This window comes from Macrotis lagotis, chromosome X (genome assembly GCF_037893015.1).
Source record: "Macrotis lagotis isolate mMagLag1 chromosome X, bilby.v1.9.chrom.fasta, whole genome shotgun sequence".
Classification (NCBI taxonomy): domain Eukaryota; kingdom Metazoa; phylum Chordata; class Mammalia; order Peramelemorphia; family Peramelidae; genus Macrotis; species Macrotis lagotis.
Genome location: NC_133666.1, coordinates 140620537 through 140635968, shown reverse-complemented (window position 1 = coordinate 140635968; position 15432 = coordinate 140620537). Strand labels below are relative to the sequence as shown.

The window sequence follows — 15432 nt, the reverse complement described above, 5'->3', positions numbered from 1 at the left end:
GTCTGTCTGTCTGTCTGTCTCTCTCTCTCTCTCTCTATATATATATATAGCTATATCTATATATAGCTATAGAAACACATAAAACTCATAGTTAGGAATTCCATTTGTTTATAAAGATGTTATATTTTGAACAAGATGGGATCTGAGAATGGAAATTTTAAGACTGCCTGTGAAACAATATTAAAAAGTGTTTTCTCAGCTTTCCCTTTTTATAATCAAAGAATAAAAGGCCCACTAAAAAGTTTCCACAGATTTTAAAGATATAGGCAACTCACAAAACTGAAAAGATCATAGGTTATATTGTTATGTTGCTAATTTTCTTTCAAAATACAAAATATTTTAAGCTTTTTGTCAAAACTGGTAACATCTTAATACAAATAAACCTTTTTGTGGTTGTAAAATCTAGCGTATAAATCATTCAGATTGAAGTGAAAGAAATACCAGGTCATTGTTAATGACTTAGTCTATTAAAAATAGATGTATTTTTGTACAGAAAAAGTACTTGTAGATATGTAATCAGTCCAAGAAATACCTTTGTTTTGCAAAAATAAAATGCTGCTTGGAGAATAGAATCCCTTAAATATCTTTTTAAAATTTTTTTGTGTGTGTTCAAATGTATTTTCTGTTGATTTATGGAATGTTCTATATAAAGCTGTGTAGTTACTACAGTTGGGGCTAAAAGCATTTTTTTTTATCTGAACCTAGTCAAGTATACTTGACCATGTCATGTTATTAAAGTTTTGATTGCTTAATAAAATAAAGATACAGGCAATAAATAAACTTTAATCAATTTACTGGCAGTCCTTTTTACCTTTTGTTTCCTTGATTAAAGTCCTCTTTTTTCAAATTCCCCCATGTTCCTCTTAGAGGCATAGATTACTAAAATGAGATTTTGAATTAGCTATTTGACAAATCCTTGCTCCAATGGCTCTTCCCAAGAACTCAGTGTCCTTCCATTTCTCCAAAAGCTGCAGCTGTTAATTTAGCAAACTTTTTGTCAGGAATGCTAACCACAGGATGGGGTGATTGGCTATGGCTGGGACACAACTAAACTTAAGCCTCTGGCAGCCTTCAATCTAAAAGGCAGAAAAACTATCTACGCAATGGTTTACTGGTTAGATTTCAATAAATAATATCATTTATTGCAGTTCTTTTCCTACCCCAATAAAGTTCCTAGAAGTTAAACTGAAATGTATTTTGACCAGGCCACTAATAAAAAGGGAACAAGAAGCAGGCCACATTAAGTGGAATAATAGCATCTTTATACAGAGTTACTTAATGGAAAAAAATCATAGAATGGAAGAATCTTTGAATTGGAAAAAGAATTGAGATGTTATTTAGTTTAATCTCTCTACAGAATCTCGGACAAGTGTTATCTTACCTTAAATTTATTATTTTTTTTAGGTTGTTTTTTTTTTTGCAAGGCAATGGGGTTAAGTGGCTTGCCCAAGGCCACACGGCTAGGTAATTATTAAATGTCTGAGACTGGATTTGAACCCAGGTACTCCTGACTCCAGGGCTGGTGCTTTATTTACTATGTCGCCACCTAGCTGCCCTTCTTACCTTAAATTTAAAGGCTTTCATTGGGAGATTACTCATTATCTCTATCCATTTCTGGGACAGTTAATTTTTCTTTATTATTAAGCTAAAATATGTCTTTTGGTCAGCACAGTTCCTACATCTGCCCTCTGGAATAAATACTAAATCCTCTTCTATATGACAGGAAAATTAAATACTTTAAGATAGCCATCATATTCCCCAAGAAGTCTTTCTTACTCTACACTAACATCTCTAGTTCCTTCAAAACACACCCACACCCACACCCACCCAACCTCCAGTGATGAGTTTATGGGGATACAGTACTTCCACATTCTGGGTTTTGATGTACCCAGTAAGGGCATTTACTTTTTTTGTCTGCCATTTCACATTATTGGCTCATTTTGGACTTTTGAGTTACAGAAAGAGCTCTAGGGCTTTTCAAATGAATTTAAACATTTATTAAACATCTATTATGAATATATATTGAATGCCATTAGCCTTTATAAAAATCATTGATGAAAATATGGAAGAGGGCAATGATTTTACTATATCCAGCATTTGTCATTAATCTCTTTAGATCTACTGTCCTCAGTTTCAAATTTACCTAAATATACTATCATTTAACCCATAGCCTTCCATCTTCTTCGAAAGAATCAAAAGACTTTATCAAATGTTGTCAAATGCCTAGCTGAATTCAGCAATATCATGTCTACAAGTTTTTGTGACTTAATTCAGAAGAGAATCTCGTAACATTTTTTTTTGTATGCTAGACTTATGGTAAAACCTATGAACCTTCAGGGAATGTTTTTAAATGGATAAAAATCCTATGATTATAAAGGAAACCAAATATATTGAAAAACTATCATCAAAATATTAAGGAAAAAGGATAAATTCATGGGCCCAAGTTAAAGAACTAGTCCAAGATGACATCTTACAAATGTAGTGATATCAAATATGCAATGCAGCCTAAAACACTCCCTCCTAGTGCAGTCTAAATCAGATCAAAATGATATTAGGGAATATTTATCAAAACAAAAATAAATACAACACAACATGGATAATGTTAATTTGTGTTTTTCAAAGTCAATGTGTGACCCATAGGTATAATTTTTATTTGAATTTGATACTACTGCCACAATTAATCCATGCTGGCTGATAGTATGAAAATTCTGTTTTATATATGGTCACTATTTACCCCTTTATTAAAAGAACAAAAAAGAATCAACATCATTTCATCATCTTGAAAATTACTGGCTACCACTGTACTTTGTACTGTTGTACTAATTTGTATTATATGATTTAATAAAACATATTTAAAAAAAGCATTTGCTCTGTGTAGAACATTGTATAACATATTTTGGGAAAACACTGGTTAGATAAGGCAGTCTCCGCTTTCACAAGCCCTACAGTTTAGCAGGGGTATGTGGCACACCCTGCTAAAGTCGTCCAGGGTTTAGAGTGCAAAGTCATATAATGAGAGTTAAAAATGTGACCATGTCACTATGTTTTCTTTAGTGGGATTTAAATCTTATTACATTTCAACCAGTCTTTCAAAATATCAAAGGAAGAAACTGAACTAAGCTACTGGCAAGTTGGAATTTAGTTTTTAAAAAAAGCTTTATCAAATCACAACTTTAGTACCATTCTTTTAAGCTACCAAAAGTTCCTAAGTATAAGAAGGTCTGGCGAAAATATAGATTATGGAGCTAAGTACACTAGAGTAGAAGTCAAGAAACCAAGGTCTATGTCAGCATCACCAGAATCAATGAGGCATGAAAACAAATCAATTATTTCATGTCCCTGGGCCTCAAGTCCCTCCTCTGAAAATGAAGATATGAATGGTCCCTTTCAGTTCCTTTTCTATCATTCTATGATTTTATAAAAGTTTAATGAATAGATTTCTTGGACTCACTTAAAAAATGCTGGTCTCTTTGTACAACCTTGAGATGTTAAAGATTTAATTTTACACAGAAAAAAAATCAATCTTTTTCGAAGGATTTACTAACTTGTCAAAAAATGGTCAGTAGACTTGTCACAATGAGCTTGCTCCTTATTCTCAGATGCAAAGGGGCACTAATAACTAATGCCCACATAACAAAAGAGCAATAGATGAATGTATGTATATATTTATATATTACACATATACAGATGTCTACATCCTTCAGATCCTCACTTTTCTGTGTCCTAGCTTCTTCCTGTTTCCTCTGAGTTTTCTGATCAAGAAATCATAAGATTTCTATTCCACAGTCAAGGGCCCACATGCTGTCACATGCCTACATAAATGTAATGTAACTACCTACTGGAGGCAATCTCTCCTTATAAGGAAATATAAACTAAAAAACACCAAACCCTTAACCTTAAAGAATAGCTCACTAATATTACAGTTAACATTCAAACCCAATATCACTCATTTTTAAACTTTAGTAAATATTCATTATATTTCCAATATAAAGATCTCTGTGAATATTTTAATTTTCTAAACCAAAGGATTAAATGGAACTTCTTTATGCTGTAAGAAATAATTTTGTTTGAGATTTAATGGCAAAGAAATCTGTAGAAAGTGAAATAAAAGTGGAAGAGAACAGCATAGTATACTAATTTATTTTATATTTTTATCAGGGAGTGGGTCCCAGGCGTTTCTGGCAATGCAGAACTGCCTTTTATTTTTTAGAATCCTTGAGATGAAGAGAGAGGATAGTTAGGCTAGAAAGTTCACAGATTTGAGACATCAGTTCTATAACTGAGCTAGTGAAGTTGTTTTTGGAGGGAGGGGGAAAGTGAGAGGGGTAGATGAGTAAAGATCTGGTTTCTCAAAATTTTTGAGATATAGGAAAAGAATATAACTTCTGGATCTTTTAAAAAATGTTTTTGAAGAACTCAAGAGGTTATGGAAACTAACAACCTTTATTCAAAGGTTTAAATTTCATAGGCAAAAGGTTTAATGTGAAGATTATCAGTGTTTCAAGGTAAAAAAGACTGAACCTGGCAAGGCAGATGATAGTTTGGTGTCCCTGTGCCTTAAATAATTTATTTTGCAACTTTCATATTCAAGATTTGGAAGTAAATGACTTACTTCCTTGTACACAATTTAATGTTAGCAGTCACCTTTTCCAGACTTGATATTTTTTCCCAACTGGAATCACCAAGAGAAACTTTTATATAAAAAGTTACATCACTCTAAAAGTCTGGCCTTTTGTTTTGTGTGAGATGTTTTTGTGGCCCTTTAATGTACTGTAACTACAGCGACTGGGTTTTCTAAAATCCTAATTCGTTGAGACACGTACAAGGATTGAGCTTCTGATTTGGTGAAATCTTGTAAATGACTTACCTTCTCACACATAATATCTACTCTTCTTTAAAAATGGAGAAACGGATTTATAGAGCAGTGCTGCAGAGGGCAGTTTATTTTGTTTAACTTCAGTTCATTCAGTCTCCGGGTGGGGGCAGGGAGGGAGGGGAATCAGGGCTAGCCAGGTAATCCTGTAGGGAAGCCAGCTCCAGAGAACACGAGGCTGGGGGAGGGCCAGGAGGGAAGGGCCGGGCCAGTTTATTTTGAAGGCTACCTAGGTTACAGTGTCCCAGCAGGTAACAGCCTGTCTCCAAAGTTTGGGCTAGGGAGGGGGGAGCGGGGAGGAGTCGGAGGAGACTGGCTCCGAAAAGGAAACTCCCCCACGCGGAGATCCTCACACGCCGCGACTTCCGCCAGCCAATCAGGGAAGAGCACGGCGAACGTACACCAAATTAGGCAAGTAAACACTGGGGGGAGGAGCGCCCCGGGAAGGGCAGGCAGGGCGGCGGGAACAAAGGCCGGCCCGGGGCACCGCGGAGGGGCCGCACCGAGCTCCCTGGCCGCGGCCGCGCTGCCCGGGGGCGGCACAGTACACACCCACCGCCTCAGGTCTCCTCCTTGGCAGGGTGTCGGTGGGGGTCCGCAGGGAGTGGATGTTGGTAAACATGGCGGCTCCGCCCCGCACCAGACGCGCCAAAAGAAACGGGCTTTCAGTCCGACCTCAGGAGGCTGGGGGGGGGGGGGGGTTCCAACTGAATTCCACAGAGCAAAGACAAAAGGATGCCTGCGGCGATGTGCTTAGAGACACTGCACCCGAGGCCTCCAGGTCCAGGTTCTGCCCCCCACTTTCTCAACAAACCCTTTACAGAAGATCCAGCTGGTGTCCGGTGCGAGTCTGCGCCAATGGGGCTGAATGGAAACGAGCCAAGGCTGGGAATGCCCCTTCCAGCACAATGGCTTCAGCAGGCCGAGGTGAAGTATCCCCCAACCTTTGTACCTGCCGGGGGCTCGGGCCGCATCTCTATCACTCCACTCATCTTCCTAGGATAGTTACTGAAAAGTGTGTTTAATCCTGCTTAAGAGAACAATTTTTAGAGATGGCTAGGTGGCACAGTGGATAGAGCACCGGCCCTGGAGTCAGGAGTACCTGAGTTCAAATTTACCTTCAGACACTCAATAATTCCCTAGCTGTGTGGCCTTGGGCAAGCCACTTAACCCCATTGCCTTGCAAAAAAAAAAACCTAAAAAAAGGCTGCAATCTGAACAGGATTAAATTGATAGTTAAAATTATTTTCCTTGCCTTTTCCAAAGTGGCTATTACCCCATTACTAGTTGTACTAATAAATAGCAGCTTTACATTCATGTAATTTTTTAAAAAATATAGTTATTTCCTCAAAACCTTGTGACAAGTACTGGAAGTATGATACCCATTTTTTATAGGAGAGCAAAGAAGCTCACTGAGGCTAAGTGATTTACCCACAGTCACGAAGATCCTAAAAATTTTTTTTTTTTGGCAAGGCAAATGTGGTTAAGTGACTTGCCCAAGGCCACACAGCTAGGTAATTATTGAGTGTCTGAGGCCAGACTTGAACTCAGGTACTCCTGACTCCACGGCCGGTGCTCTTATCCACTGCGCCACCTACCTGCCCTGATCCTAAAAATTCTATATCTAGTTTTTAATAATTTTGACAATGATCTTCATTCCAAGATTTTTAAGATCAGGGTCTTTGTCTCTTTTCATCTTTGCAACCTTAACCTTTGTTGAATCATTGCTTCCTGAAATGAACTGGTGTTTATTTTCCCATTGTACATCAGTATTTCATAGAATAATGGGAATCTTAGAATCCCTTATTTGGAAGGGAACTTCCAATATCCAAGTCTTATTTCCAGCATTTCTTAATAAGTAATTAACATAACGTATTCATGAATATAGGGGATTGGGGTTGGGTCTGTGATTTAACTGATATAGGGCATTCTCAATACAAATGTGGGTCAGCATCTTCTCTGACAGGGAAGCCTAGAGAACCAAGAGGTTAAAGTATTGATTAAGTAATTTGTCCAGTCACAGCCAGAATGGGTCAGAGGCTAGCCTTGAACTTGAGTTCTCCTGAACTGGGAAGACAGCTCTCTTGAGGATATCACAATGCTCTCATGAATATGTATGTTTACAAAGACACATGTTGGCCACCATGGGACCAAAGCTTTAGACCTGAAAAGTATTTCAAAACACAGCAAGTCCAACCCTAATTTTACAGATAAAGTACCTGAGACCCATGGAAGTAAAATGTCTTGCTCAAGGTCAGACATAAAGTAAATAGAGAAGGATTTAAACCCAGTTCTTGTACATCTCACTAACTCCTAATCTTATATGTTTTTTAAATTGTCTCTCACCCAAATAGCACCAAAAGCAAATGAGATATTTCAACTATTATGAAAAGGATATTATATAAATGCAAAGTAATAAAAGTGCAGTTACCAAGTTTCCTAGTTACTTATTCAGAACATATATATTAAACATTGAACTAGTTTCACATAACAATTTTTAAAAATGTTCCCCTAAATGAAACATTTTCTGAATTACAAATCAAAATGACCCCCCCCCCATGATTTAAACTATGGTCACATATTTTTAAAATGTTAAATACAATCAGTAGTTTTGAAATTCAAATGATATTTTAATCTAATGATTAAACCTATTAAAACAAATCTTTCACTGTTTAAGGATTTCCTAATATCATGTATTGAAATAGGTGAGCTACTGTCTTGGGTTTGAAATATTTTGATTCCAGTGGGTTTTTTTTTAGTTTTTTGCAAGGCAATGGGGTTAAGTGGCTTACCCAAGGTCACACAGCTAGGTCATTATTAAGTGTCTGAGGCCGAATTTGAACCCAGGTACTCCTGACTCCAGGGTGGGTGCTCTATCCACTATGCTATCTAGCCACCCCAAGTCCAGTGGTTTTTACTGTAATGGAAACTAATTTATATTTTTCTCTCTTTTATTAGGTGGGAAATTAGAGTCTGGAAAGGTTGGTTTCAGGGTATGAAAACATAAAGCAAAGTTACTAAAGATTACTGCTTTGCTTTGGAAATTACATATCCATTACTGGGCCAGAACTGTGTGAAGGATCTATAGGAAACTGAATATGAGAAATAGCTTGTAATATAAAGTAGAATTTACCATAGGTAAATATCTTCCAAAATCTGCCTAGCTCCTTTGTTACTCTTTAGAATTAATAGATTATAAATCCTATTCTTATTGTACTTAAGATATTCCACTAGGCCCTCTTCATTCACTATGTGTTGTGGAAACTTCTTGCCTAAAACTAATACTGAAGTCTTCTGGCATTTCAGCCAATTCATCTACATATGCCTGCCTGGCTGAAATAAACCTATCAGTTTCTTTGCTAGACAAAATTTCAGCAAAACAACTAGACTTCTAATTGGAGGCACATCCCCAAAAATCCAAGATCCTATAGGTGTCACTTCAATAATAACTCATTTTAGCATCTTCATTTGTTTTTTTTCATCAGATTGTGTATTAATACTCTATTAAAGATTTCTGGAATGGCTTAGAAGTTTCCCCAATCAAAGTGTATGTGGGGGGGGAGAGGAAGAGAGAAATGATGTTAATTAGATGAACACTTTTCACTTTCCCCCCAATTCAACCAATAATTATTATATTATGTGTAGTTCCCTATGCTAGGCAACAGATAAGGGTGTTATAAAAAGGAACTTACAATCTGATTATGCTAACTATCAATCCAATCTTGCTCAGAGTGCTACAAATACAGATTGTCTTTCTCTGTAATCATTCTGTATTTATACTTTTTAAGTACATAGAAGAGACCCAAATAGAACTCTGAGGCAGTCAAAGAAAGTGCTTATAGAAGGATTTACGGTTATGGAACCAGAGTAGGCTTTTGAAGGAATGAAAGGACAAGTGAAGTCTCCAATGGTGGTGGTGAAAAGAAAAGAGGACAGCATTACAGAAATGATGGAGTTCATACATAAAGGCAGAGAAGCATGAGAGATCTAGTGAGTCTAAGAAATGGTGAAGAATTCAATTTGGATGGGAAATCAAAAACAGCAGCATGCAAAGTTTTACTTTATTCATTAAACAACAGGAAATCAATGTAGGTTTTTGAAAAGAGAGACAGGATCAGACTTATGTATTAGAAATATTAGTCTCAAAAGGCTTGCAAAAAGGTTACTGAAGGAGGTTATTAGTAATCTTACAGAAAACATGTTTAGTCAGGTAGTAAGGAAGAAAGCAGATGGTAATGGCTTAAGAAATAGAGAAAATTGAGGCAGCGAGATACATTGATAATTTGAGGGCAGGAGATATGAATATAGTCAATGGAAAGTTTTTTTAGAAGAGTGGAGATTTAAAAGCATGTTTGTTCGAAAGTGAAGGAGACAAAAGAGAGGAAGAAATTCAAGATGAGAGTGAGGATGACTGCTCTAAGGGAACAAACATGTCAAGGAGGAAGGCAGTCTCATACAGAGATTGGCAGAAAAGACCCCATGAGTATGGATCCTGAAAATTTTTGGAAGAGGAGAGGTGAGAGAGCTCAAATCAGAAGAATTCAATCTTTTCAATAAGGTAAGAGTATCATCTGATGAAAGAGATAATAATAATTGAGGCTTAGAACTGTTGCAATGATGAATGTGATAAAGAATCCATGAGGTGAATGAATACAAGGACTGTTGTACAATAGTAAAAATTCAAAGGAGGTGAAACAATGTAAATCCATAGCAACCAAGTAAGCAGTATTTTGTGGCCCTTTTCAGCTATGTCAGCTGCTTGGGAATGATTATAAATAAGGATTGGGTGGTAGTGGTTATCCAGGATTGAAGATTAAGAATAAGAACATTAGAAGGTTAAAAGTATCAGGAGGATTCTTCAAGAAAAGTAAAAACAGCAATGAAATTGCTTACCAATAGATCAAAACTATATAAAAGGAAATGACATCAGAACTGGGATTACTGGTTGGGAAAAAAAGAAACTTTGATTAAGGGGTTGCTTCACAATGAATGAAGAGTACAACAGTGATGAAATGAAAGCAGATTGAAAATCCAATAACAGTGACTTCAAGATCTTTAGAAGGAGATGGCAAGATTGAATTTGTGACCATTCCTGTGGGTGGCTGAAACACAGTAGAAATGAAAGAGATTTTGCAGAAATAAAGGAAATAGGAGTCAAAAGGGTCACTCATCATGAATAAGTTAGTTTTAGAGAATGACAGAGAGGAAGACTATAAACTATACTTCTCACTTGAGAATTTGTTAAAAATGTTGTTAGCAAATATATTATTACCTCACTGGATTTCCTTTTAATTTCTCTCTGTCAAAAAATTTAGTTCATATACAACCTTTCAGGAATGTGTAAGCTGAATATATAATGTGAAAAGTTTTCCTCTAGAGAAATTTCTAGAGACCACATCTTATATATGTATATGTGTGTATACACATACAGAGAGAGAGAGAGAGAGAGAGAGAGAGAGAGAGAGAGAGAGAGAGAGTTGGTTCACTGATGATAAGAATTCTTGGTAGGAAGGAGACTCCTACACATGCAGGCTGGCTATTAATCTGCAATTTACAATCTCAGATAGTTGTTTTGGGCACTGACAGAGTAATTCACTTGTCCACGGTCCCAGGTGAGAATGTGTTTATCTACATGTGTGTGTGTACATGTACATACACATAACACAGTTTGCATGGTCTTGCTAATTCCTTAGGCCAATTCTTTATTCACTATGCTGTGCTGCCTCTTAGTAGTTGCTATTGTGCAAAATACTTCTTACCTGATAGTGCCAGTAGGAGAAGGAATGGGACTGACTAGGCTCCGGAGATCCGGCTCCGGAATGTGGATCTTCAGAGGGGAAATTTGAGGATAAAGAGGTCGAAGGGGGGATGGTGGAGCTTCTTCTTTATGGTACAAAGATGTGAACTGGATCTTTATAACCGTACTAGGAAATCGAAAGGTACATCTACAAAGGGAAAAAGAAAGGAGAAGTGATAAATATATTATAACCACGAAATACAAAGAACTGATTAGAGAATTTAGATATGGAGAAAATACCCAGTGAGGAACTTTTCTAATTCTTTTGACTAACTCTAAGAACTAATGTTTACTTGGTAGTTCATGTGAACAAAAATTACAAATCTTTTCTATATTCTCAATAGCTTTATTTCTAAATTGTTACTTGGAAACTGAGATAAGTTTGATTCTCTCCAAATATAGTTTCTAAACTCAAAAATATTCATCTCTGCTTAAAAGTGAAACAAACAGCCTAAAGCAATTTTAAATCAAACAAAAATGATTTCATGTAAATTACATTATTCAGGCAAATTAATTTATTCTAAATATTTAACAATTAGTATTGGCTGAATAATTGGTACTATAAAACAATATAGTATAACACTGTCATTAAACTAAAAATATAAGGAATATGGTACACAGTTACTGAGGGAAAAGAGAGGTGACATACCCAAGACTTAAATTTTGGGCCATCTTTTTTACTATTGACTACAGTATCTATCTTCTATAACTAAATTTTTTAAGCCAAGGTGAGAGAAAGAGGAGTTGTTAAGAAATTATAAGATAATTACCTTTAATTCAAAAAAACCCATTATCTTATATGTAATTTTGCTATCTCTTATATTTAATTTTTTTCCCTTAAGGATATAATTTCTCTCTCATCACATTCAACTTAGATCAATGTATACCAATGTAAAGGCTAACAGACTGTGTTCTGTGGGGGGGGGAAGCAAGATTGGGGAAAAATTGTAAAATTCAAAATAAATACATTTTTAAAAAATAAAGAAATTAGAAGAGAAATTGGAATTTGTTAAAATACAATGTCATTGGATTTTTTGGGTTGCGTTCATATTAAAAATTGTGTTTTGTATTCTTTCACTTTGAGAAGTTATTATAGTCATTTCATTTGGACCACAACTGTCTTTTCCCAGTATATATAGATAGATGATACATAAATCTGGCACTCACATGCATAAGATACATATAAATATATGACAATCTGAAGAAAAGTTTCAGAGTTAAAAAGCTACTTCCTCTTGAAAGAATTAAGGTCCATTTTTTTCAGAAGCTGTGTCCACAGTGCGTGCTTACCTGATTTGAGGTGAGCCACTTGGATCTATGAAAACCAAGTATTTCTTAGTGGACTAGATATCAAGAGACCTATGTTTAGGACTTAACTGCCACTTGTTCACCATAGGAAAGAGGGCAAGTTATCTTACCTCTCTAGACTTCCATTCCCCCCTCATTTATGGAGAAGGAACTGAGGCCATAGACAAATATATCTTTCCCAATGTCACTCATATAAATGTTAGAAGAGGAAAGGATTCAAACTCAGGTAATATTTCAACTCTATAAAACTTTACACTTGACTCCTATATACTTCCTACCCACTCCTGAAAAATGCTAAGGTCTCCCAATGCATCCAGATCCATCTCCAGTGATCCAGATCCATATCTGGACACTGGATGCAGATGGCTCTAGTGGAGAAAATGAGATTGCTTCAAATGCTGCACAGCCCTCCCTCATAAAATTTAATTCACTTGCATGTCATGGCAATACCTCCCTGATTTCATGGCCTTCTTCAAAAACAAAGGATAGGAAAACAATAACAAGGTTCATTAAAGAGGAATAATAATGAGGTCAGAAAGGCAAAAAAAATTACATAAAACTAATCAGAGCATTTGCAGCACAAAATTTAAAAAAACTCAAAAAACAAATACGCATACAGAGTCATGTTTGTTTGAGTGACTTTGAAGCTAAGTAGGCATAGAGAGGTCAATTAATATTCTACTAATTTAAATCTCGAGTTCTGAATTGTAAAATAATTATGAATGGCCTTGTGAGAATGATATGAAACAATTTTCAAAGTCTTATGGATTCTTCCTCAGTGTCATAAAAAATAGCCATTTCTATGTTCCCATGCACATTAAAGTAATGGCTAAGTAAAATTTATCCTTCTCTACCCGCATGAAACACGCTAAATGTTACTAATTGTGTAGTTTAGTTTTTAAGGGGGGAAGAAAGAATACCTCTATTAACTAGTAAGCTGCCACACAAAAGTAACATGTGGCCTGTTAAGTGAGTGTGTACAGAAAAGATTCTACAATCAATTTGGTTTGAAATTCAGAGGTATTTTAATATACTTAAAAATTGAAGAAAGGAATTTTGAATGATGCATGCCTGTTGATTGTATAGTGGAAAACTTTCTATTAATCTGTCCTCAAGTGAATCTTCAAGTTACTGATCTGTGTGGACTTTCATCTTGAATGGGCTTGGTCTCAGAAATGTCTAATTGGTTGGGTCCAACTTACTAGTCAAACCTATTTGCATGTATTTCAGCTAAACATCTTGTTCATCAAACTAGGATATTCTATTTCTCATCTCTATGTCTTTGCGTAAGCCATTCCCCATGCCTAGAATGTATATCTATCATATTGGTTGATAAGGCAAAAAAGGAAGATGTTGGACATTGGAGGGGATCTGGGAAAACTGAGACACATATATTGTTGGTGGAGCTGTGAACTGATAGACTGATCTGTTCCAATCTAGTCCCCTATCTAGGGAGCAATTTATAGCCAAAGGACTATAAAAACTACTTTTGATATCCCAAAAACATCCAAAAAGGGGAAAAAGGGACCTATTTGTTTAAAAAAAAACTATATCTATCTATCTAGCACTTCTTTTTTGTGGTGGCTAAGAATTAGAAATCTAAAGGATGCCCAACAATTGGGGAATGAGATATATAGTATTATAATGCCATATTACTGTGTTATCCTGTCCTTGTCAGCAGGATTATTTCAGAAAAACCTGGAAAGACTTATATAACTGATGCATAATTTAATAGAACCAGGAAAATGTTATACATAGTAACAGCAATATAGTTTGATGAAGAACTGTGAATGACTCAGTAATACAATGATCCATGACAATCCTAAAGAGTTATAATGAAGCATACTATCTACTTCTAGAAAAATAATTGAATATAGATATTGAATATAAACTGAGAATGCTATTTACTTTCATTTTTTGCTTGCATTTCCTAGTACAAAATAATTAATATGGAAATGTTTAACATAATTTCACTTATGATAACCTAAATCTGATTGCCTGCTGTCTTGGGGTAGAAGGAATAGATTTTGGAACTGAAAAAAAAAAACCTTCAAATAAAAATGTGAATAGAAAAAAAATGTCATTTTTGTACACTGCTTAAAATTCCATTTGGGTCTTTAAATCTGGGTCAGAATTTTAGACCTCAGAGAGGAAAATTGGAGAATTTGTATTTCTGAAGAGAGAACATTTGAGAATGAGAATGTTTCTCTTCAGTCTCATGCTTGAAAGGGATTTCAATTATTATCTAATCTTCACTTCAACAGGAATCCCCTCCACAGCATATATGACAAATGAACATCTAGCTTCTGTTGGAAAGCCTTTGCCACTTTTGGACAATGAATTATTTGGAAGTTATGGAGCTGACTAATGAAGAGAAAAAAAAATTGCTACCCAAGACCAAAGACTTGCTAAACTTTGCTAGACTCTATATTCAACAGATGAAAAAATTCTAGGACAGTCAAAGAAAGGGAGTGACGATGATTCAACAACCAGAATTTTCTAAAGTTCTAAATTTTCCCTCCTTCAGGATAATACAGAATACATGCAATTAGGGAACCTTCATGTGGTGGACAAGGGACCACAAGCAATTTTCATTTACGTAAAGACTGAAATTAGAATGCCAAGAAGGCACCATAGGTTCTGGGTTTTGTAAAGTACTCAAGAGGAAAAACAGACTCTTGGGGAAATGATTTTTTAAAAGGAACTTCCACACACAAAATCCCAAAATGAAAGGATTCTGACAAACCTACATGAAAAATACCTCAACTACAAGAGTTTATTTCTAAAAAGTGAACAAAGAGGGTGGTCACAGATAGGGACAACCTATTATTGAAGCATACTGTTATAATCATAATTGTTGGCTGTTAGGGCAATACAAAATGGAAAAACGCAAATTACAAATGAACTAAAGGAATGTGACTTTTGAAAACATAGATTTGAAAAATAAAACTAAAGACATTTCATACAATATGTAACAAAAGCATAATCAACACAAAATATTTAAAATTTAAAGCTGACTGATGATTCAAGGTTGTAGTTTTTTTCCCAAGGGTTTACAAAATCCCTCCCCACCTTAAATTTAACTACTAAACCAAAACTATCCCCTTCTCAAAATATAAAATGAGGATGTTATAAATAAGACATGGAAAGAACATTTTAAAAATCATTCACTTTCCAGGATGGATATTAGCAGTACAGGTAGTATGATGTTGTGGAAATGGCCCTGGACTAGGAGACTAGAGTCTTGGGTCCAGGTCACAGTTGACAATAAGGTTATGCTCAGAAGTCTTACAATGCCTTGGGCCTCCATTTCTTCGCCTGTCAAATAGGAAATTAGCCTAGAATTCATGTCAAGATTAAGATGATAGACAATGAGAAACTAAAGACGTTTGGTTTAATTTGATGAGATTTAATCTAATTGAGATATAAAGAAAAAACAGTACCTGGTCTCAAG

At 35.6% G+C, this 15432-nt stretch overlaps 1 protein-coding gene across 1 annotated transcript in view; it reads right to left on the bottom strand.

The window, feature by feature from the left end:
• The window catches only part of FOXK1 (forkhead box K1), a 108887-nt gene that overhangs the window by 22023 nt on the left and 71432 nt on the right, over positions 1 to 15432 (bottom strand). Inside the window, 1 exon segment of the mRNA XM_074200013.1 lies at positions 10633 to 10818. Coding sequence (XP_074056114.1) covers positions 10633 to 10818 — 186 coding nt within the window.